This window comes from Ursus americanus, chromosome 14 (assembly GCF_024610735.1).
Source record: "Ursus americanus isolate L20-20 chromosome 14, mUrsAme1.1.p, whole genome shotgun sequence".
NCBI classification, from domain to species: Eukaryota; Metazoa; Chordata; class Mammalia; order Carnivora; family Ursidae; genus Ursus; species Ursus americanus.
The window spans coordinates 36,166,772-36,188,115 of record NC_142140.1 but is presented as its reverse complement, the minus strand read 5'-3'; the positions used below and the strand labels follow the sequence as shown (position 1 = coordinate 36,188,115).

The 21,344-nt window shown below is 51.3% G+C and overlaps 1 protein-coding gene across 2 annotated transcripts in view; it reads right to left on the bottom strand.

Annotated features, from left to right (window-relative positions):
• Positions 1–6,244, bottom strand: part of RFT1 (RFT1 glycolipid translocator homolog) — a 35,991-nt gene extending 29,747 nt beyond the window's left edge. Inside the window, exons 1-2 of one of the 2 annotated variants that reach the window (XM_045807349.2) lie at positions 6,133–6,244; positions 1,706–1,791 (exon numbers count right to left, since the gene is read on the bottom strand). In XM_045807349.2, the coding sequence (XP_045663305.2) occupies positions 1,706–1,791; positions 6,133–6,195 (149 nt within the window). In that variant the 5' untranslated portion in view covers positions 6,196–6,244. Of the gene's footprint in view, positions 1–1,298; positions 1,378–1,705; positions 1,798–6,132 lie in introns of those variants that run through there. The other variant, XM_045807350.2, reaches the window with a different exon arrangement.
• Positions 6,245–21,344: the final 15,100 nt, after the last annotated feature.

Sequence of the window (21,344 nt, the reverse complement as noted above, 5' to 3'; positions counted from 1 at the left end):
AGCAAGGGGACCTCTTGGTCACCCTGAGACTGGTGACCCATCAGTTCTTGTAAGAGAAGCTGAGGCTCTACTGAGTGGAAGCTCTGGCCAAAAGCATCTCAGGACAGGCAACAGACTTGTTACAGAGGTCACTGCAACCCAGGTCAGCAAGGCTTGTCTGCATACTTCCTGGGTGGCCAGTACCTACGTGGACCCTCCTGCACCTGGGTGAGTGGTAGCTGAGGTTTTCCCTCATCAACAGGCTGTGGCTGATGAAGCCAGAGCGGGGACAGCCCAGGGTTAAGGTCTGTCTGAGGCTGTCCAAGGATCATGCTGCTACCCAGTGCTTCCGTCTGTCACTGCCAATGAGGAGACTGAACCATATATTAAGTAGGGGGCAGGCCACACCATGGTTGTCAAAGCAGAGACCTGCCAATCTGGAGGAGACCAGATGGCAAGAGGCCCAAACTGTTTTCAAATCTGAGCACCTAAGAGGAGATTTGGTCCTCTTCCTTCCTGCTTTAAAAAAAATTTTTTTTGAAGATTTATTTATTTACTTGAGAGAGAAAGAGAGACAAGCAGGGGGAGGGGGCAGAGGGAGAAACAGACTTTCTGCTGAGCAGGGAGCCCCACACGGGGCTCTATCCCAGGACCCCAGGACCATAACCTGAGCTGAAGGCAGACCCTTAACTGACTGAGACACCCAGGTGCCCCCTTTTTAAAAATTTTTTTGAAGATTTTATTTTTAAGTAATCTCTACAGCCCACATAGGGCTCGAACTCACAGCCCCAAGATCAAGAGTTATGTGCTCCACCCACTGAGCAGCCAGGCACCCCTCTTCCCGCTTTTAAAACAGTATTTCTCAAAGTATGGTCCCTACTTTAAAATTACCCGAGGAGCTTGTCAAAATACTGATTCCTGGGCCCCTCCTCAGTCCCACCTAGTGCAAAACTCCCCAGATGATTCCTTTGCCCGTCCAAGTTTGGGAACCTCCTCCAAGCTCTGAGAACAGAGCCCAGAGCATATGTCTGGTGGGTATTCGATGTGAAACGCTGTCTGGAACACACTGTCTTGTTTATCAGGACGTGAAGATCCACCTGAGAAGCTGAGCTATTCTGAGCACTCCCATCACTTCATACACTTTTGTGTCATTTGTGAATACAGAACACGTGTGGGTGCCCTTGAGCAGAAAGGAGAGCAGAAGAAACAAAATGGAGTCTAAAAGACAAAGCAAGGCAGCTTTCTAAGAGGCGCCGAGGGACTCATGACAAGGACTCCAGCTCTCACCCTAACTACCATTTTCCGATTATAAAACTCACCAAGGAGGGAAGGCGGCCGGCTCCAGCCCTGCAATTACGAAGCACATCCGCATGCACTGCAGAATCCCTGCCTCCTGCGCTGTCAGCAGGACGAGAACGCAGGATCACACCTGAGCCAGGGTTTGCAAGGAACGACTCCCACTCCTCTCCTGGGTTCTCAGAGTAGGCAAACCGGAACAGCCGGCAGAGAAGTGTGCATTTGGAGGCCGCTAATGGAAAACACTCCATGGGGCCATTAAAAGCAACATCGCAAGCTCATTCCCCTACCCTGGCGTGCTCTTCCTCAGCCCCCGCTAAAACACTCCGCTTCTGGGAAAGGTCCATGCTTCTAAAACCCGAGGCCGACACACAGGGGCCCGGCCTAGGGATGTGAGCTGTGGGCAATGCCAGGGCACGTGCCTTCTTACCTTACATTCACTATGCCGACGGTTTCCTTTGACAGGAAGCGGAGAATAAATGCATTCGAGACAAAGGTGATCAATCGAAACAACACCTACAGAAAAAGAGGAAAATTACATGAGAGGGAATTATGTTGGGAATATTTATTTGTGAAACGAAAACAACGTGGCTCTTCTTCCTAATAACATACCGACATACGGCAGCTTTGCCCTCTCAAAAACATGCCACCCGTCTGCATTTCTTCTGAAATTTCATGCCTTGGGGTCCCTCGGCACTCCTGTGCGATGGTCAAAGAACCCACAAAGGCACTTGGAAGGCTAATTTTCTGATAAGAGGGAGGCCCTGACATATTCAGTGAATTTCTTCGGGTTCAAAGTTAAGCACTCCAGAAGAAGAAAATTCTAGTTAATGCTTCACATTGGCCCTCCCTTGAACCTGTTTAGAAATAGCACACACTTAGCAAGTGAGAGCCCACAGGCTATGGCAGAATCTCTAGGAATCCCAGGGTCTAATTTGTCTTTCTTCTCTGCCTAGTAATATCTGGGGATTCTGATAATAACATTTAATCTCTTTGAACTTGTTTTTCCAATTAGAAAAGAAAAAAGGCTGTATTTACTACATATTTGCCACTTTCCTGAGAGGAGTTGAAAAAAAACTTTTTTAATTTGAGTACAGGGGCGCCTGGCTGGCTCAGTCAGTGGGGCATGTGACTCTTGATCTTGGGGTTATGAGTTTGAGCCCCAAGCTGGGTATAGAGATTACTTAAAAATAAAATCCTTAAAACAATTTTTGAGTACCATTGACACACAGTGAAGTAACTTGCAGTAAATGATAACGGCAAACAATAAGATAATATAAAATGGGGAAAGGGAGGGGCGCCTGGGTGGCTCAGTCGTTAAGCGTCTGCCTTCAGCTCAGGGCGTGATCCCGGAGTTCTGGGATCGAGCCCCACAGCAGGTTCTTCTGCTGGGAGCCTGCTTCTTCCTCTCCCACTCCCCCTGCTTGTGTTCCCTCTCTCACTGGCTGTCTCTCTCTGTCAAATAAATAAAATAAATCTTAAAAAAAAAAATGGGGAAAGGGAGACAGAGTCCAGCTATTGCCATTCGAAGGGGATATATCCCAAGATTTCAAACCTGTCAATTCAAGAAAACTATCTGAGCAAAGAATTCTTCCAGGAGACAGAGAAGAACAGGGTGCTAAGTGGGGATGCTAAATGGGGACGTTGACCAGGTGCAAACCTCAGCCCCCCTCTGCATCCAGGCAGCACGGCAGGTGTAACTCAAGTGCGCTCCACAGCAAATGACAAATGACTCTCAGAGTTACCTGTGAACAGCTGCAATTTGGTCATTTTTTTTTTGAGAAAGAGCACCCACGCCCTTGTGTGGGGGTGGGGGAAAGAGAAGGGAGCAGAGGGAGAGGGACAGAGAGAATCTTAAAATCTTAAGCAGGCTCCACACCCAGCATGGAGCCGGACACAGGGCTCGATCTCACAACCCTGAAAGCCAAAATCAAGAGTTGGACGCTTAACTGACTGAGCCACCCAGACATCCCTCAACAGCTGAAATTTGAAAGATTCAATCAAAATATGTCAATGGGCCATGACAGCTTGAAAATCTCTGGTAAAAGGTATGACCAAAAACAGACAGTACAGTGTAACACTGTCAGTGTCTGTAACCCTAGGGTGTCACGGAGCAACAAGGTCTCCAAAGCCAAGACATAACCATCTTAACCTTTATGGAGTCAAAGGTGGCCTTTTGAGAGTCTGCTGAAAGCTCTGTAGCTCTCCTTGGAAACATGCAGATACATATATACCAAATTCTTGGCTCAATCTTAGACGTTCGAAGCCAATTCATGGAGTCCTGAATGGAAAAAGCGCTCGGCTCAGAGTCTCAAATTATCCTTTAGCTGTTAAACCCATCATCTCCTAACTCATAGCTATGAGTCTCAATTTCCTCCTGTGTGGTGAGGCTACCTATCTCATAGTGCTGGTAACAAGGATCAAACAAGATCGTGAAGGTGAAAGCATTTTTTGAAAAATACATACAAATGAAAGACATTAATACTTTCATGATGACCAGCTCAGAATTAAGACAGAGAATAAGCTCTCGAATTATTGCAGAATACAACTTAATTGCAAAGCTACCTGAAATGTCTGCATTGTAATTTGAGAATGCATACAAGATTAAACATACAGGAATTAAAACACTCAGGAAGCCTAGATTATGGCTATAGTTTTCAAATGACGCACACATTTACGCTAACTTAAAAGTCAAAGTTAGGGGTGCCTGGGTGGCTCAGTCGTTAAGTGTCTGCCTTCGGCCCAGGGCATGGTCACAAGGTCCTGGGATCGAGCCCCACATCGGGCTTCCTGCTCTGCTGGGAGCCTGCTTCTTTCTCTCCCACTCCCCCGGCTTGTGTTCCCTTTCTCCCTGGCTGTGTCTCTCTCTGTCAAATAAATAAATAAAATCTTTAAAAAATAAATAAATAAAATAAAAGTCAAAGTTATCATTGTCTAAGAAAATGTCTCAGGCTATATCCCTATCTCCTAACTGGTTTGAAGAAAGGGTTGAGTTAATGAAGCTCTGAAGTTGCTCATGCTATGCGGTATTTGCTCCACGTAGTGGCCCTTATTAGCAACACAATCTTCATTTAACTTTGTAAAGGACTTTAGAGTTTATTTTTTTATATTAAAAATGAGGGATTTATTACATGCATCATATATATATTGTGGGTTTTTTTTTAAATCGTAGTTAACACAATGCAATATTGGTTTCTGGAGTAGAATTCAGCGATCCATCCCCTACACACACCACCCAGTGCTCATCACAAGGGCCCTCTTTAATACCTATCACCCATCTAGCCCATCCCCCACCCACCTCCCTCAAGGGCTTTGCAGTTTAAAAAAAGGTCTTGCACAACCGTTAATCATTTGACCCTTCAGAGCAACGTGGTGAATGCACAGGAAGCAAGTTAAGACTCAGAGCAAAGACATTTGCCCAGTGTCACACAACAATCATATGACCCAGCTTCACTTTACAGGTAGGCCACCTGACTCCTAGTCCATTGTATTTTCTGCTTAGATGTGGTCTGTTTTTTTTTAATGAAGCCAATCTGGGTGGTATCATCAAAGCCTGAACAATCAGCACTGTGGATAAAGCACTGAACTCAGTTATTTGTGTTGTGGAATAGAAGGAAAAACCTCGGTAAACTCAGGGTTCATCTACTTCAGGGTTAGGTGAATGTTTACTAAGCACGTATCTTGTGCAAGGAACTCTTCTACATGTTTTATGTGATTATATCATTTCATCTCTATAATGACCATTTAAAAAATCCTTATTACCATAATAAAAATACCTAACATTTACTAAGTACTTATAATGAGCCAGGCACTTAACAGTCCTGCCATCTAATCTTGCTAATGACCCTAGGAGGTTGCATTATTGTTCTCATTTAAGATGAAGAAAACTGATGCTCAAAGTAAAGCGATTTTTCACAAGGCCAGGGATCTGCCAAGTAACGAGGACTAAACGACCTTAAGTGTGCCCGGTTCTCTCTTGTAATATCCAAGTGAAACGCTGCCTGTAAAATAAGGGGGAGGGTGGATTCAGGACTCTTCTGAGTAAGAGCTGAATGGTTCAAGAGTGCAACACAGAAAAATTGAGCCGCTTGACTTAGAATGACCAGCTCCTGGGGTTAAAAGAGTATTTAGAGACCATTTGGACCAATTGGCATGTACCTTATCTGACAGATGATAAAAATTAGGGCCAAGAAGGGGAAGTGACTTATCCGAGGTCACATAGCCAGAAGGAAAATGCAGCCAATATTTACTAAGTGCATACAAAGAGTCAAGTACAGCATTAAGTACAATTATCTGAATGACTCCAGTCAAGCCTCATAGGGACTTTATGAGCTAGATACTCTTATGACCCCAATTTTCCGATGAGGAGCTGAGGCTTAGCATAAGTCCTCTGTCCTGGGTCATACAGCAAGCATAAGGCAGAACCAGGATTCCTACACCTAGGTATCTTTTTCTTAGTTATGTCATACTGTCTCTCTGAACTCAGTGGGAGTCAGAGCGCTTGAAAACGGTGTCTGAGGGTCAGCGGTGGGGCACGGAGAAAGTGAACTCCTTCCCTCGAAAGCATCAGATACTAGAGCACCAAAGGCACCCCTGCCACCTGACCCGTCGCCTACTACCATATGGGAAATACAACGCTCAGAACGAAAGCGACTTGTCTGCAGCCTCCCAGCCAGAGCTCTGCACTCCAGGCCCAGGCGCCCCTTCGCCGCCGCCACCGCCTCCTGTCCAACCCCTCTGTAAGTGGGGTCCACGCTGGGACTCGGTGTGCCCCGGGGCGCGCACTCAAGGACCCCAGGTCCGCCTCCCCGCGCATTCCGGCTGCAGGTCGGGCTGGGGCCGGCGGGCAGAGAGTACCTGCAGGAGCAGACCCGAGGAGGCCAGGCGGGCCGCTTGACCCAGCACCTCCCGGCTGCCCATAGCTTCGGCGCCCGGGTTCGGTCACCAGGAAACGCACCGCCAAGCAGCCTCGTCGCAAAGAGAGAGCGTCACGGAGAGGCCCGCCCTCTGATTGGTGATCTTGGGGCAGCGGAGGCGGAGCACGAGACGTTCTGGTCCTTTAAGCGGCCGGCTTGAGTGACGTCAGTGTGCCGGCGCCGCATCTCGTCTCTCGTTTGGGTTGAGCTTGTGAGCTCTCTGTCCCTGCCCTTCTCCCTCCCAAACAGGTTAAGAGAAGCTGTTAAAGTAGCCAAAGCCTGAGGCTCTCAGCCTACCAACCAAGAAATACCCACTTCTCCGGCGTCGTTCATAAGATTCTTGCCGTTTGGCCTTGGTTTAGAAAGTTGCGCCACAGTCCCCGGAATTAGGCAGTACGGGATTGGTCAGCGTTTTACACAGAAAGGACTGAAGGACTGGAAGTTAAATCAGCATTTTCACGTGTGTGGTTTTGTGTAGTCCTTCCTAAAGAGCTGAGAATTGGACCCTGTTGTCAGATGAATAAGATGAGACCTGGAGATGTGAGGTGACCAGTTCAAATCTGCACAACTTGTTCCTGATTGGAGCTGACCCTGGGCTTGAGATCCTAAAGTTGCTGCTTTTGCCTACATGCTACCAGTTGTGAGGACAGAGCAGAGGAATGGTCGGGAAGTGCTTTGTAAAACGTAAAGCACCCAACACACAGCATCAGCTGCTGGGTCCTTGTTCTTATCTACTATGCAGTTGTGGGAAGCCCACTTTCCCAGTCTCTTTAAGGCCTTCCCTGATTTGACCCCAGTCTACCTTCTGAACCACCTTTCACACCATCACTTCCCTTTCCCAACACTCTCCAGGCCTAGCCATTCAGAACCCTCACCATTCCTCAAACAGGCCCTATCTCATTGGCTTTCATTCCTGTTGCCCTCTGCCCAAAGTGCCTTCCCTGATGGCATCCCCCACCAACCACTCTCCCAGACCCCGTCGTCCTGACTTTCCTGAGTACTACAGTCAGCACCTGCTATGGACTGAATGTTGGTGTCCTCCCTAAATTGATGGTGAAGCCCTAATCCTCAATGTGATGGTACATAGAGGTGGGGCCTTTGGAAGGTAATAGGTCATGAGCATGGTACCTTCATGAATGGGGTTAGTGCCCTTATAAGAAGAGACGAGATAGAGAGGAATGCTCTCTCTCTGCCATAGGAGGATACAGCAAGAAGGCAGCCATCTACAAACCAGCCAGGACTTTATCTTGGACTTTGCAGCCTTCAGAACTGCAATTAATAAATGCCTATTGTTTAAGCCACCTAGTCCTTGGTATGTTGTTACAGCAGCCTAAGCACCTGGAAAGCACTTTGTGACCTTTATAGCTTCTAGCGCAATCTGCTTTGCAGTGAAGAGGCTAGAATATGCATCTCTGCTGAAACAACCATGAGCTTCAAGAAGGCAAGAGTGAAGCCCACCTGGCTTTGCCTCCTGCGGCAGTGCTGGAGAAGGCTCCTAGGAGTTCCATAAATGCCTCCTACCCTGTTACAGCTGCTATGGCTGCTGGAAACAGACTATAGAGCTCAAGGCCTTTGGCCTCTCCTCCCCCACTCCATCTTGCCAGATTAATCAAGCTGTGTCTAATGGTAGGGGTTCAGAATGTGTTTGACTATGAGACAGACCTGGCCCTGAATCCTCATTCTGTTACTCACTAACCTGGTGACCTCAGTATGCTCATCTGTTGACTAGGAGATATTTTCTATCTATCTGTTCTGTGAGGGTAATCATAAGAATGGAAGCAGACAAAAGTCTGGCCCTTCAGGAACCTAAAATCTAGTGGAAGGGAGATTGACTGAACCAGTACTAATAATAAAATTTCACACAGTGATAAGTGCTATGAATAAAATGAAAGCAGATAAGGGAAGAGAGGCTCTTGGAGGGGGAGGGGGCGTGCTGTTCCGGAAGGCAGGATAAATCAGGTGACCACCTGGGAGAGGAGTGTACCTAGAGAGGAGGGCAAAGTGCTAGAGGGTCAGCCTAATGTATTTGGCCTAACGGCTGAGATGCCCAAGGGCTTGACCTGGGCCGCTTGCCCATCCCCATGGACCTTGAGCTGGCAAGTGAGGTAGGCTACCTCTCCCTTTATCCCCAGCCAAGCAGCCGCCTCCTCCATGGCTCGTCCTTGAAGCAGAACCAACCAAGGGCTCTTCATGTCCACATACTCCTAACCCTGGGCATCCTAGTGGCTGGTCTAGGAGGGACGAGGAGATCATTTTGCTGGGGGCAAAGAAGCCAAAAGGGAAATGCTGCAAGCTAAGTCCAAAGAGCTAAGCCTCAGGGGAGTCCAGGATACAGACTCGGAAGGGTTCCTGGGCACAGAGTTGGGGGCCTTTTTCTCCCATTCTGGAGGTTAGCACTTAGTAAGGAGAGACTGAGCATGCACTTTGTGCTCAGAGCCATACTGGGTGCTGGGGTGGGTGGAGAAAGGAACCGTGCTGAGGGTCAGTGAGCACTGACCACCAACTCCATGGTAGGTACTCTTGTGTGTACATTGTCCATGCATGTTTCAACTCCTTTAATCCCCCTCAACGATTCTTGGGGTGGGTATTACAGATGAGGACAATGAAAACGGAGATATTAGTGACTCACCCAAGGTCATTCAGCTAGGGAGCAGTCAAGATGGTATTTGAACCCAGGTGCTTTCTGACTCTAAATGCTTGAAGACGTTCCTGCCCTCAAAAAGGTTCAGGTCCCAAAGGAGACCTAAGAGTCCCCATATCTAAACCACGGAGAACATATGTGGCATCGAGGGGATGGACTCTGGGAGGGCTGCAGTGGTCGAGCGGCAGTGGGCTTGGAGGCTTCCCTCACCTCCCTGCTGAGCCTCCCCAAAGGCCTTGCCTCTCCTAGGAGCGCTGGTACCCACAGGGCGTGGCACAATCCACAGTTCTTGTGTAGAGGGCTAAGCTCAGGGCTGGTGAACTGCTGCCTGCTGGCTGTTTGTTGCCTGTCTTGTACAGCCTTCGAGCTAAGAACGGTTTTTACATTTTCAAATGGTTGCAGAAAAAATCAAAAGAAGAATATTTGATGATGCATGAGAAGCATATGAACTTAAATTCCAGGGTCCACCAATAAAGTGGTGTCGGAGCCCAGCCACATCCACCCACTTGTCTGCATACTGCCTGCAGCTACGGTCGTGCTGCAAGAGCAGAATAGTGTGCCCCCTCAAGCTGAAAATACCTACTATCTGGCCTTTTACAGAAAAAGTTTGTCCGTCCTGGTGATCACTATCGAGCCCCGGCGCCTGACATGCAGTAGACATTTGAATATTGAATGAATGACTGCGTGGATAAATGAATGATGAGGCACTAGGGAAAAAGAGAAGACGAGAAGGGTTCTTCCCCGGGGGTCACTTGGTGTGGGGAACCAGTGATCCCTGGAGAACACCAGACTATAACTGGTGGTCACTGAAAAAGCACTTTCCCCAGGCTGCCCCCCTCCATCCTGCTTTCTGTGCCAGGTGGCCTCCTTGCCAAGGAAAGCTGACCCAAGCAGACTATTTTATTACAAAGCTAGAGGGAGTGCCAGGGCTGACGCCAAGCCAGCTAGGCTCCCCAGGCAGCAGGGCAGGGAGGGGGGCTGCCAGCGGGCTGCTTGCGAGGTAGGGTGGGAGCTGTGGCTAGTGGTGCCTTGGGCCTCAGCAGAGGGGAGGCGGAGCTGCGCACGGTCCCAGGCACCAGCCACTAGGTGGCGGGTGTCTTGGGCGAGGGCCCTGCTGCCCCAAGAACCTCCCCCAGGGGCCCTCCCAGAAGGAGAACGTCATGGCTCTGCCCCTCACTCAGGAGTCCCCGGGCGTGAGAACACGGCTGCACATCTCATAGTTCACATTTGCTGAGCCCACGTAGGCACGGTGTCAGGCACTGCGCTTTCATGATCTCGTTTTACTCCTGCAGCAGCCCCAGGGGTAGGCACCCTGATTATCCCCATTTTACGGACCAGGAAACTGAGGCTCCACGAGGTTAAGGGACTTGCCCAAGGGCTAATAAATGGTACTGCAATTTGCCCCCGGCAGTGTGGCTCTCAGACCCCAAACCAGGACTAAACCAGAGTGTCTATTGTTAATGCTGATTCCTGCCCCCCCCCCCGGAGGTTCTGATTCAAGAGGTTGGATGGGCCTGGGAAGTTACATTAATGAGCACCCTGGGCGGTTCTGATGCAGCGGACCAGGCTCTGGGAAGCACTGCCTGAGGGCACTTCTTCAGGCACCCTGCAAAAACTGCCTCCTTTGGGGAGCTCCAGTCATGGTCCCAGGGTCCTCGGATCGAGCCCCGTGTCGGGCTCCCTGCTCAGCAGGGAGTCTGCTTCTTCCTCTCCTCCCCACTTGTGCTTTCTCTTGCTACATCTCTCTCTCTCAAATAAATAAATAAAATCTTTTTTTTTAAGATTTTATTTGTTTGACAGAGAGAGACAGCCAGCAAGAGAGGGAACACAAGCAGGGGGAGTGGGAGAGGAAGAAGCAGGCTCTTAGCGGAGGAGCCTGATGTGGGGCTCGATCCCAGAGCACTGGGATCACACCCTGAGCCGAAGGCAGACACTTAACGACTGCGCCACCCAGGCACTCCAAATAAATAAAATCTTAAAAAAAACCACAACTACCTCCTTTGATGAGTGGAGTCTGTCTGCTTAAAGCTGGCAAAGCAAGTCCTGAGATCTGCCCCCAGGCCTGTCCAGCCTCCAAGGGGTCTTGCTGTCACTACTGGGCTGTGGGTCGGTGGTCAGGGCAGTAGGAGCTGGAGGCAGTGCCTGGGTGAGGGCCTTGGGGAAGTTCCCTGCTAGGAAGGGTGTACAGTGCAGCCCTGGGGCCCCAGGTCTGCCCATGTATTGAGGGTGAGTGGCCGCAGGCCCACGGCTCTGCTGGCTCCTCTGGACATGGACTTGTGCAGAGACAGGAGAGTGACCTATCACATGCACAGTGTGGTTCAGTTCAATGCAGCCTCCATGTCGGAGCCATCCCCTGTACTGTGCATTGGCAGGGGGCACAAGGGTGAACGAGCCACAGACACTGCGCTCTCAGAGCCCGGGGTCCCTCTCCAGGAGAACCCAAGAGTGATACCAGGCAGGCTGAGGTGGAAAAAATGGGCCAGGAGAATTCAGGGGGAGTCGTCGGGTCTTTCTGTCTGGGGCTGGGGCGTCAGTGAAGCTTTCCTGCAGAGGCTGTTTTTCAGCTGTGCCTGACCGGGCAAGAGGGCTTGGTCAAACAGAGGGCCATGCTGGGCAGAGACAGCGGTAGCGGTGAGGGCTCCTAGGAGGGAACTGGCCGAGCCCATTGGAGGACCCAGGAATTGGTTCTGACTGCGCCGGAGTGCAGAGTTCTACGACTGGTCTGGGCCCCAGTGCTGGGCTGCTGGCTCCCAGAAGATCAAGTTCACGCATGTGGGCACGCACGTGTGAATGGATACAAATTCAGCTACATGTGTTCATATGCGTGGGGGGGACGGGAGCGTGCATTTGCATGTGTGAGCAGGCCTGCTTGCCAGGGTCTGCCTACAGATCTCTGACGTCTGCGTGAGGCTGTGTGTGCGCACGCGCATGAATGGGCGGTGCTTGTGAGTTCATGTGTGAGGGTGGACACGAAAGTGTGAAGGTATGGTCACGCGCAGAGCATGCAACGTGTGAGGACATGAAGGTGTGGACTGTGTAAGTATACAGGTACGTGTGCTGCTCTGGGGGTCAGCCCTTGGGCTTTCTGATCCCGGGTCCACCGCCCCCGTAAGTGTAATAATGGTTAACGTTGTAGAGTCAGGCCCCCACTTTGCACGCAGCACCTCAGTTCATCCTCTCATCAGTCTTATGAGGTGGGCTTGACCTAGTTATGTCATAATCTTATTTGTTATTCCTCCCATTTTACAGATGGAGCAACTGAGGCTCAGGAAAGTAAAGTGAATTGCTTAGGGTTACTCCACCAGCAGGTAGCAGAGCCAAGACTAGGCCCAAGCTGCGGGACCTCAGAGGGCCCCCCCCCTTACCATTTCCTACAAGCGGCTGCTAAGCAATCCGTGAAGCTCCTGGTGGCATACAGCTGGCCTGGCCATGGCACAGACACTCAGGGCTACTCATGGGCTAAGCGGGAAGGGACTGTCCCTGGGGCCTGGCTCTTGGAACCCAGGGCTACACACGTAGAAAGGTCACACAGAGGTGAAATGGGGCAGCCCTTGTTTATCCAAAACCCCAAAGAATTTGGACTGGAGCCAGCAGAGGCCCCTAGCCTGGGCAATGTTGTATGTCCTGCTCTTTGAACAGCGGCCCGGCGTGGAGAGTTGCCCCAGACTCTACTATGCTGGTTTCTTGGAGGCTGCTTAGAAGCACCTGCCCCTGCCGAAGGCCAGGATCCCAGACCGGGGACCAGTGTCCCCTCCCCGGGACCCAGCAGCCTATTGGCTGCAGCACCAGCCCCCTTGCATTCCTGTCTTTCTTCTTGCATTCAGGGTGCCGGGTTGCCATGTTAAAGAGCAAAACAGACAACAAACAAAGGGTCTCGCAGAGTCCTTTTCCCTACCATTTGGAGATGGACCGATAGAAGGCAAATGCCTTTCGGGCAAGTCATTTCACTTCTCTGAATCTCCCTTCCTCATCTGCAAAATGGGGGAAACGAGAATCCCTACCATGACATGAGATAACGTGTGCAGAGGCCTCCACACTGCTCGGCACACGGAAGGAGCGTGTCTGACACGCAGGCACTATCGGAGACATTTCCACTGGATTCGTGACAACAGGGCTGACCTCGTTTCCCGCTGTGGCCCTGGCAAAGCACTGCATCTTCCTGGACCTCCGTCCCCCACCCACAGAGATTCTTTTGACTCTTTTTTGTTGTTGTTGTTAGGCTTCTTTAAATATTTTTAAATATAATTTATTTTCATAATTCTGTACTATAAAATTCGCCCCTTCTAAAGCATACAATTCAGTGGGTGTTCGTACATGCCCACAGCTGTGCAACTGCCAACCAGGGTCTTTTCCAGAGCATTTGCATCCCTCCTGCAAGAGACCCCATGCTCATCAGCAGGCACCCCCCTTTCTCGCTCCTCAGCTCCGGGACGCCAAGAATCGACTCTGTGTCTCTTTGGATTTGCCCATTCTGGGCAATTCATATCAATGGAATCGTACAGAATGAGGTCTTTTGCACCTGGATTCTTTCCCTTAACATAGTGTTTTCTATGAGTCATCCACGCTGTGCCATGTATCAGCACTTCATCGGGCTTTACGGCTGAACGCTGGTCTACCATAGAGCTAGACCACATTCTGTCCATGCACTCAGCCCCCAGTGGAGATTTGGGTTGTTTCCACTTTTTGGCTGGAATGGAGACTGTTGCTATGAACATTTGCATAAAGATTTTTGTGTGGACATCTACGTTTTTCATTCTCTTGGATAGGCACCTAGGGGTGAGGTTGTGCTAACTCTGTGTTAATCTATTCTCCACAGGGACTGCACTCTCTTATGTCCCCACCGGTCGTAGAGAAGGGCTCCGATGTCTCTCCACCCTCACCGATATTTACTATGGTCCATGTTTTCATCATCGTCACGCTAGCGGGTACCAAGCAGTATGCCATTGTTTTGATTTGCATTTCCCTAATGACTCATGCTGTTGAGTATCTTTTCATGTGTTTATTGACCATTTGCATGTCTTTTTTGGAAGCATGTCTGTTCAAATCCTTTGCCCGTTTTAAAATTCTTTTTATTTTAGCCAATAGTTACTGAGCACCTTCTGTGTGTTGACATACTTAGGGACTCTGCTTGGGGCCTGAAAGCTTGCCCTGCCCTGCCTCCCAGGGCTGTCACATGGGAGCATGTATGTGAAGTAAGGGACACGGCTCCGAAAAGGGGAGGAGGCACAGATGGGACTAGGGCCTCAGGTTTCAGAGGCTTTGTCTGTATAACGCACCCGCCCAGGGGCTACCCCGCCCGTTGGCTGCCCTGCCACACCTGCCACCCGCGTGATCAATACCGTGCAGCCAGAAGCTGACTGGGAGTGGCAGGTACCCCCTGAGTGTGCTCCCTCGGGGATTCTCAATTTAAACCTGCTACTACCCAACCAGGGCCAGCCTCGGAGCCTCTGGCCATCTCCAGGCCACGCTGCAGGGTGAGTGCTGGTGGCAGTTGGGGTTCTACTGAAGCCTGAGCAATAGGAAGACAGAGGACCCTGCCTTGCGCCCACTGCTGTGTGCGTTCTGCGTGTTCCTTGACCTCCCTGAGCCTCAGTTTTCTTTTTTTTTTTTAAGATTTTATTTATTTATTTGAGAGAAAGAGAGAGAGGGCATGAGCAGGAGGGACAGGCAGAGAGAGAGGGAGAGAATCTCAAGCAGACTCCCCACTGAGCGCGGAGCCCAATGCGGGGCTCCATCTCATGACCCTGAGATCATGACCTGAGCCGAAATCAAGAGTCGGATACTCAACCGACTGAGCCACCCAGGCGTCCCAAGTCTCAGTTTTCTTATCTGTGAGACAGGAGAGTAAGAGCACAATCTTTCAAGGTGGTTATAAGGCTGAAACGCAGTGATGCATATAAAGGGCTTTACACAGGTTGGGGCAGAGGAAATGTCCCCTAAATATAACTCGTGTTCTTTGTTTTGTCATCTGAAAACTGTGAAGGACAAGATGACCCCTGAAGGCTTGACTCCCTTATAGAAAGGAGAGGTTGACAGGGTGCCTGGTGGCTCAGTGGGTTAAGCATCTGACTTTGGTTCAGGTCATGAGCTCAGGGTCCTGGGATGGAGCCCCACAGTGGGCTCCGTGCTGAGCACAGAGTCTGCTTGGGATTCTCTCCCTCTGCCCCTCCTGTGTAAAGCCCCACTTGTGCTCTCTCTGTGTCTCTCTCTCAAATAAATAAATGAAATAAGAAAGAAAGAAAGAAAGAAAGAAAGAAAGAAAGAAAGAAAGAAAGAAAGAAAGAAAGAAAGAAAGAAAGGAGGGAGGGAGGGAAGAAAGAAAGAAAGAAAGAAAGAAAGAAAGAAAGAAAGAAAGGGAAAGAAAGAAGAGGTTGGTAAGGAGCAAGTGACCCCCCCAGGTCAAATGGAAGAAGTAAAGGGGGTGCCAGACCCCCCCAGCCACAGTTGCCTCTGTGGGGAGCAGCTGCCTTGGGTTCAGAGTCATCCAAAAAGAATTTCAGAGGTGGGGCCCCTGTTTGGGCGGTAAGACCATCCCAGGAAGCCCTCCGGCCTCTGTGGCTCTCTGGTCTCCATCCTGGCTTTGCCTCAGCCCTCCTGGGCCACACCATGGCAGCTGGAGCCTTCTCTCACTGATGTGCAGAGCTCACGGCCGAGGGGAAATATGTTTCAGATAGGGTGAAAATAGATCCTTCCCCAAATATGCTCACCATGACTAAGAAAATAAATAGAACCAAGAGGGAAAAGAGGAGGGAGCAGCCACCAGACGAGGCCAGGCCCGTGCGGGCCTAGGACAAGCTGCCAGACAGGTGGGGGTTGGGCTTGTCCAATAGAGGGTGTGTGTGATTGTGTATGAGTGTGTGCCTGTGTGTGTGACTGAATGAGGGTGTGCATGACTGCATGAGTAAGAATGTGACAGTAAATGTGTGTGTGTGAGTGAGTGTGCAGGTGTGAGTAGGCATGGGTGAGTGTGTGAGTAAGCATCGATGCATGTGTATGTGCGAGTGTGAATGTGTCTGAGCAAGAAGGTACAGAGTACATGTGTGGGCGAGGGTTCACCTGTGTTGGGTGGTGTATGTGTGTGAGCAGGCGTCCGTGAGTGTGCATATGCAGGTGTAAGAGCTGTGCATGCAGATTGTGTGAGTGCGCGTGAGTGTGCATGACCTTGTATGCGCATGTGAGTGTGTGTGTGTGTGTACGTGTTTCTGTGGGGAGGGTGCCCCAAGTCACGTGCTATGGAAGGCGGCCCCGAGGAAGGGGAGAATTCTCTGGGCTTAGTCACTCATGGCTCAGACAGAGCCAATCCAAGACCATGTTTCAGAATAGACCCGGCTGCATTTGTCATTGGCACTTCCTGTTACCCAGTGGCACAGGCGGCTTCCCCGAGTTGCAGCTTGGCAGGGACCCCTTGGGGGCATGAAATGTTGGAACCCGAGAGGATCTCGGATCTCTTCTCACCAAAGACTCCAGGGTACGCGTGGGGAGCCTGAGGCCCAGAGTCGCACAGCTGGGGAGGAGCAAGGCTGGGAACTCAGGCCTTCTCGTCTCTGTCGAGGGTTCTTGTGTCTCCCACCAAGAACCGCCTTCCACTTCCCCGGTCATGCCTCCCTCCTGCGTGCAGCAAATGTCTACCAAGTACCTATTAAGTGCCACACGGCAAACTGGGAGCTAGGGTACAGGTGAGACTCTGTCTCAAGGAGCATTCCCCCCGGTGCGGAAAGGCAGAGCTCAAGCGGGTAACCAAGTCGATGGGATAATTCCAGATCCCAGTAAGTGCGGTGAAGTCCGGGAGGCGGGGTGATAGGATCGGAGGCCCGCTTCAGTGGGGTGGTCAGGGAGGGCCTCTGCAGAGTGACATTAGTGCTGAGGCCAGGGCAGGGGAGCCAGCTACTCACAGCGGGGTATCCAGACCCATTTCCTACGCGGCCTTGTAGGGGTGCATGAAACTGTCCGAAGCGCCACCGGGCAGGAGGCCTTGGCCACTCCTCTACCCAAGTTTGATGGGAAGTGATGGGAAACCCCTCAGGAATGCCCCCTCAGAGAAGGCCAAAGCTGAGAAGCGAAGTAGGCCTCGGGGCCCAGGAAACACCGCTGGAGCTATGGAGGACAGTCAGCCTCTACTCACGCCCGGGAGCTCCTGTCCGGCCGCCATGGCAATGCTAGTAAGCACAGATGTTGGGTAACAGTGACTGTGGACCTAGCTAGCACTTAGCATGTGCCAGGCACATACCAGGCACTTCGCCTCCCCCACATACCTTCGGAAATGGGCATTGATGATGCCTCCAGTTTATAGATAAAGTGAGGCCCCATTAAAGTATCATGCACAAGCTCATACCACCAGGAAGGGGCAGAGCTGCCATTTGCACTCAGGCATCTTGGGATCCCAAAGGCCAGAGCCCCTGAACACACACCTCAGCCCCTCCTGCCTGTCTGACCTTCACATTGCACTTGCATGGACCCTCCTCACTGCTCTGGCCTCCTAGAATCATCCTGCCTGCCCTTGGAGCTCCCTCTGACACAGGCCTCAGGGCCTGCCATGTAGCCATGAGTATTTACGGGTCCACCATTTACAGGGCCGCAATCAACATCACTGTCCTCACAGCCCCTACTGTGTGCCAGAAGCTTCGGGACCTTTACATATGTGATCATAAGCTTCGCAAGAACCCATCAAAGTCAGGATTATGTATCTCATCTTACAGCTGAGGAGATAAAGGCACTGGCTCAAGGTCAGGCAACTGTAGTAGGGAGGGGGGTAACCTGACCCCAGAGCCTGATAACCCACATGCCTTCCCACAGGGTGCTAGCAAAGACCTCAGCCTGCTTTGCTTAAGCCTCCAAATCATCCTCCCACCACCTGCCTTGACCTAGGCAAGGTTCAGATTCATGCCTCAGCCATGCTATAAATGACGGAAAATCCCTGACCTTTGGGGTTACTCTTGAACACTTGAAACCCCTGATGTTGACATGGCGAATGCCAAGTGTTCTCCACGTCTCTACCTCAGGGCTGTGAGGGAATAAATGTAAAATAGCACAGCTGCATCTTAGTGTAGGGACCCAGGATGCTGGGTGAGTGACCTAAGCCTTCTGAAGCTCCATTTCCCATCTGTAAAATGGGGTTATATCATAATGCCCACCTCACAGGTCTGGAGTCAGGTAAAACCAAGGGGACATAATAATGCCTGGCGCACAGTAGGTGCTCAGTAAATACTTATGGGTCCGCTGGTTGGTGGAGCATTGGCCCCAAGACCCTGAGGGGCTGGTGCTGTTTGGAGTCTAGATGGTGTGATGGAGATTTCAGCTTTCTGGGCTTCAAGGGCCCTCTCCCCAGGTCCCTGACACTGCAGCCCAGCAGGCCCCCTGCTTTTCCTGTGGATGCTGTAGGGGTGATGCCCAGGTCCCAGCCTCTCCAGTCCCAGACAAACTGGGCAGAAGCAGCAGCCATTGTCCAGAGAGCTGTGCGCCCCAGAGCTGCAGCCGAGGGCGGGAAGTAGCTGCAAAATGCGGAAGTTGCTGCCGCAAACACCCTGGTTGAGAAACACATGGGGAAAATCCAACAGGCTGCTGAGCTCTGGGGAGGGGATCTCCGGGGGTAGCACATGCACGCCACCCCCTCACCCTTTGTCTCTTTAGCCTGGGGATGGAGGTGTCTTCCTGTTGGTGCTACTCTCTGGGCTGCCTTTCCATTCCCTGTATAACATCTCCACTCTTCCATTACCTGTGTCATGGATTCCCTACATGTCACTCCATCTATTTGAAATACCCAGAGCGGCTTCTCTTTTCCTTCTGGACCCTGAAGTCCAGAGAGGTGAGGCCACTCGTCCAGGATGAAAGGGCTTGCCTGGGGCAGCCCACTCTCTGCTTCCTCAGGCCCCCGCTCCGTTTGGAGATCTTCTTTCCTCACCCTAGCTCTGTGCCAGCTTCTGTTTTATGGAGGTCTGCCTGGGAATGCAGTGAACTTAAGGAACCCCTCAGCTGATTCTCACTAAAGTATTACTGACTGATACCTGCATCATCCAGAAGAAGCTAAAAGCTCATCGGCTCCATCCAGGGGGATCTGAGGCCATGGAAAAGGTGCAGCCACAGCTGGAGACATGCCTTAAGTGTCTCTCTGCTTGTCTGTCCGCTTTCCCCCACAGTACGCCCACACGTTAACTTGAGCCACACAGAAGTGCAGGGAATGCAGCCTGAAGAGAGCGGCCTCCTTCCACAGACAAAGATCAGAGCTGGGGAAGGCAAACAGGTCCAGGATGTGCACTTTCCTCTTCTGCACACTGTGACGGGGGGTCAGACCAGGTGATCCCTGAGGACCTTTGCTCTCTGAAAGTCCACAGATCTGTGACTCTTAGAGCAAGGGCGTGATATCCCTGGGTTCCAGTCCCAATTCTGGTTTGGTGTGGCCTTCCGATCCCTTCTCTCTTTGACCTTAGTGTGCCTGCTTGCTCAATGGAGAGGTTGGTCAGGCAGGTCCAGGAGGGCCCTGCATGGAGACCCTGGTCCACATCCACGACTGGACCACGATTCCCCAGGAGCGTCTCTCAGGAATCTGCTGACCTCACCATCCCTGCTCAGCTAATGTCCTGTCCATCCTGCTGTCCCAGGCTGGAGCCCACCTGGCCACGTGCCCGCTTTTCCCCGTAGCCTGATCTGCGTGAGCCTGAGAGCCCATCAGCCATGGCCTAGACCTCCCACCCACAGGGCCAGGAGCCATTCTAGCTGTGGGGTGCTCCGCCTTCGGCCTGAGGGGTTGCTTCTCCTTGGAGGAATAGGAGGCACCACCTGGCCTGGACAGAGGTCCGCCTGAGCCCCTTACCCTGCTTACCCTCCCACTGTCTGGGGCTCTTTCCTCCTTTCCGGAAATGAACAGGAAACTGGGCCGCTCCCTAGAAAGACTCCAAGAGTCTTTACTCAGAAGCAAAGGAGGCTGGTCTCCCTCCCCTGAAAACTGAGGTCAGGCCCTTCTAAGTTTTCTGCAGGCTGGGCTCTCAACCCAAGCAGTTTACAACGTACCCACTTCCCACATAAAACACTTTCGAATCACTTTGTAAGAGCTGAGATGTGCTACATTTGACAAGTTGTCCTAATATTACCCTTTGCAGACATTTAATGAAACATGTAGGAATTTCAGGCTTCCTGTCACTGAGCTCGCATCCTATGCCACGTGATCTCAATGTCCTCAAAACACTGCACTACTATTAACCCCATTTTACAGGGGGAGAAAACAGGGTGAGAAAGGTCCAGCACCTTGCCTAAGACCACACAGCCAGTGAGCCCTGGGCCACCGTCTGGGCCTGCCACTCCTCGCAGCCTGGATCCCTGTCACCCTGGATTCCTGGCTCTGCCCTGGGGACTGGGGTGGGGGCTTCAGGCCTGTGGGGCTCACACTTCATTAGAACTCAGAGCTGCCGCACAGCTTGGCTGGCGGGACCAGAGCCCTCCTCCTGGCCCAGTTAGGGGCTTGGCGCCAGTGCCGCAGAACTCCTCCCCGGGTGAGCTCTAGGGCACGTGGTTTACCTGCCAGGAGCCCGGAGGTAGGAAAGCAAACACCATAAATCATTAGGAAGCCCGTGTAAATATTTTATAGCTGAGACAGTAAATAATGCAGCTCCCTGGACACACCCGACCCAGTTCATCTGTCCCACATCCAGCCCCTAGGACACCCTGTCTGGGCTCTCCTCCTGCCTTGTATTTTTTTCAGCAAATGCTGAAGCCCACTGCCAGGCACTTTCCTGTGCACCATCTTCTCTGCTTGGCCTTTGCCCAGGCTGCTCCCTCCACCTGGAACACCTTCCTCCCTAAGCCTGGCTATTCATTCTCCTCCCTCAGGAGTCACCTCCTCCAGGAAGACTTCTTTGATTTTCTGGGTGGGGTTAGGGGTTCTTCTGGCTCTTCCAGTACCTAGACTTCCCCCATCTGGGTTCTGCTCACTCTGTGTGGTCTTTTCCTAGTGATTTGTCTGCTCTCCCTCCTTCTGTCAGCTCTAAGAGAGCAATCACATCACGTGAGTTGAATGCAAGCCTTGGCATATAGTCAGTGCTCAACAAATAATGTTGAAAGATGGAATAAATTATCTTGTTTAATCCTTAAATAAGTCTGTGAGGCAGGTGTTACTGGGTTACTAAAATCCTCATGTTACAGACAAGAAAACTGAGGCCCAAGTGGCAGTGCTGGGACTGACCTCCCACCTGTCTGATCCTGAGTCTAATGCTTTCTCAATAACCCATCTGGGAACACACCTCTTTCCCCTGTAGACTTCAAGCTCCTTGAGTCAGGATCCTCTGTTTCCGCTCAGGGAGGCCCTTGACCCCTGTCACAGGCTCTGGCATTCAGTAGGCGCTAATTCACGTGTTTGAATGACTACGAAAAGCAAGTCAGTGGTCAGGATCTTGTCCTCAACCTGGGAGGGAACACACAGTGAGGGCCTGGGGGGCAGGAAGCCAGGCAAGTGGACCTGTGCTCCCTGAGCCCCAGGGATTCTCTAAGAGACGTGTGTCTGGGGAGGGTCTCAGGTTCCCGGA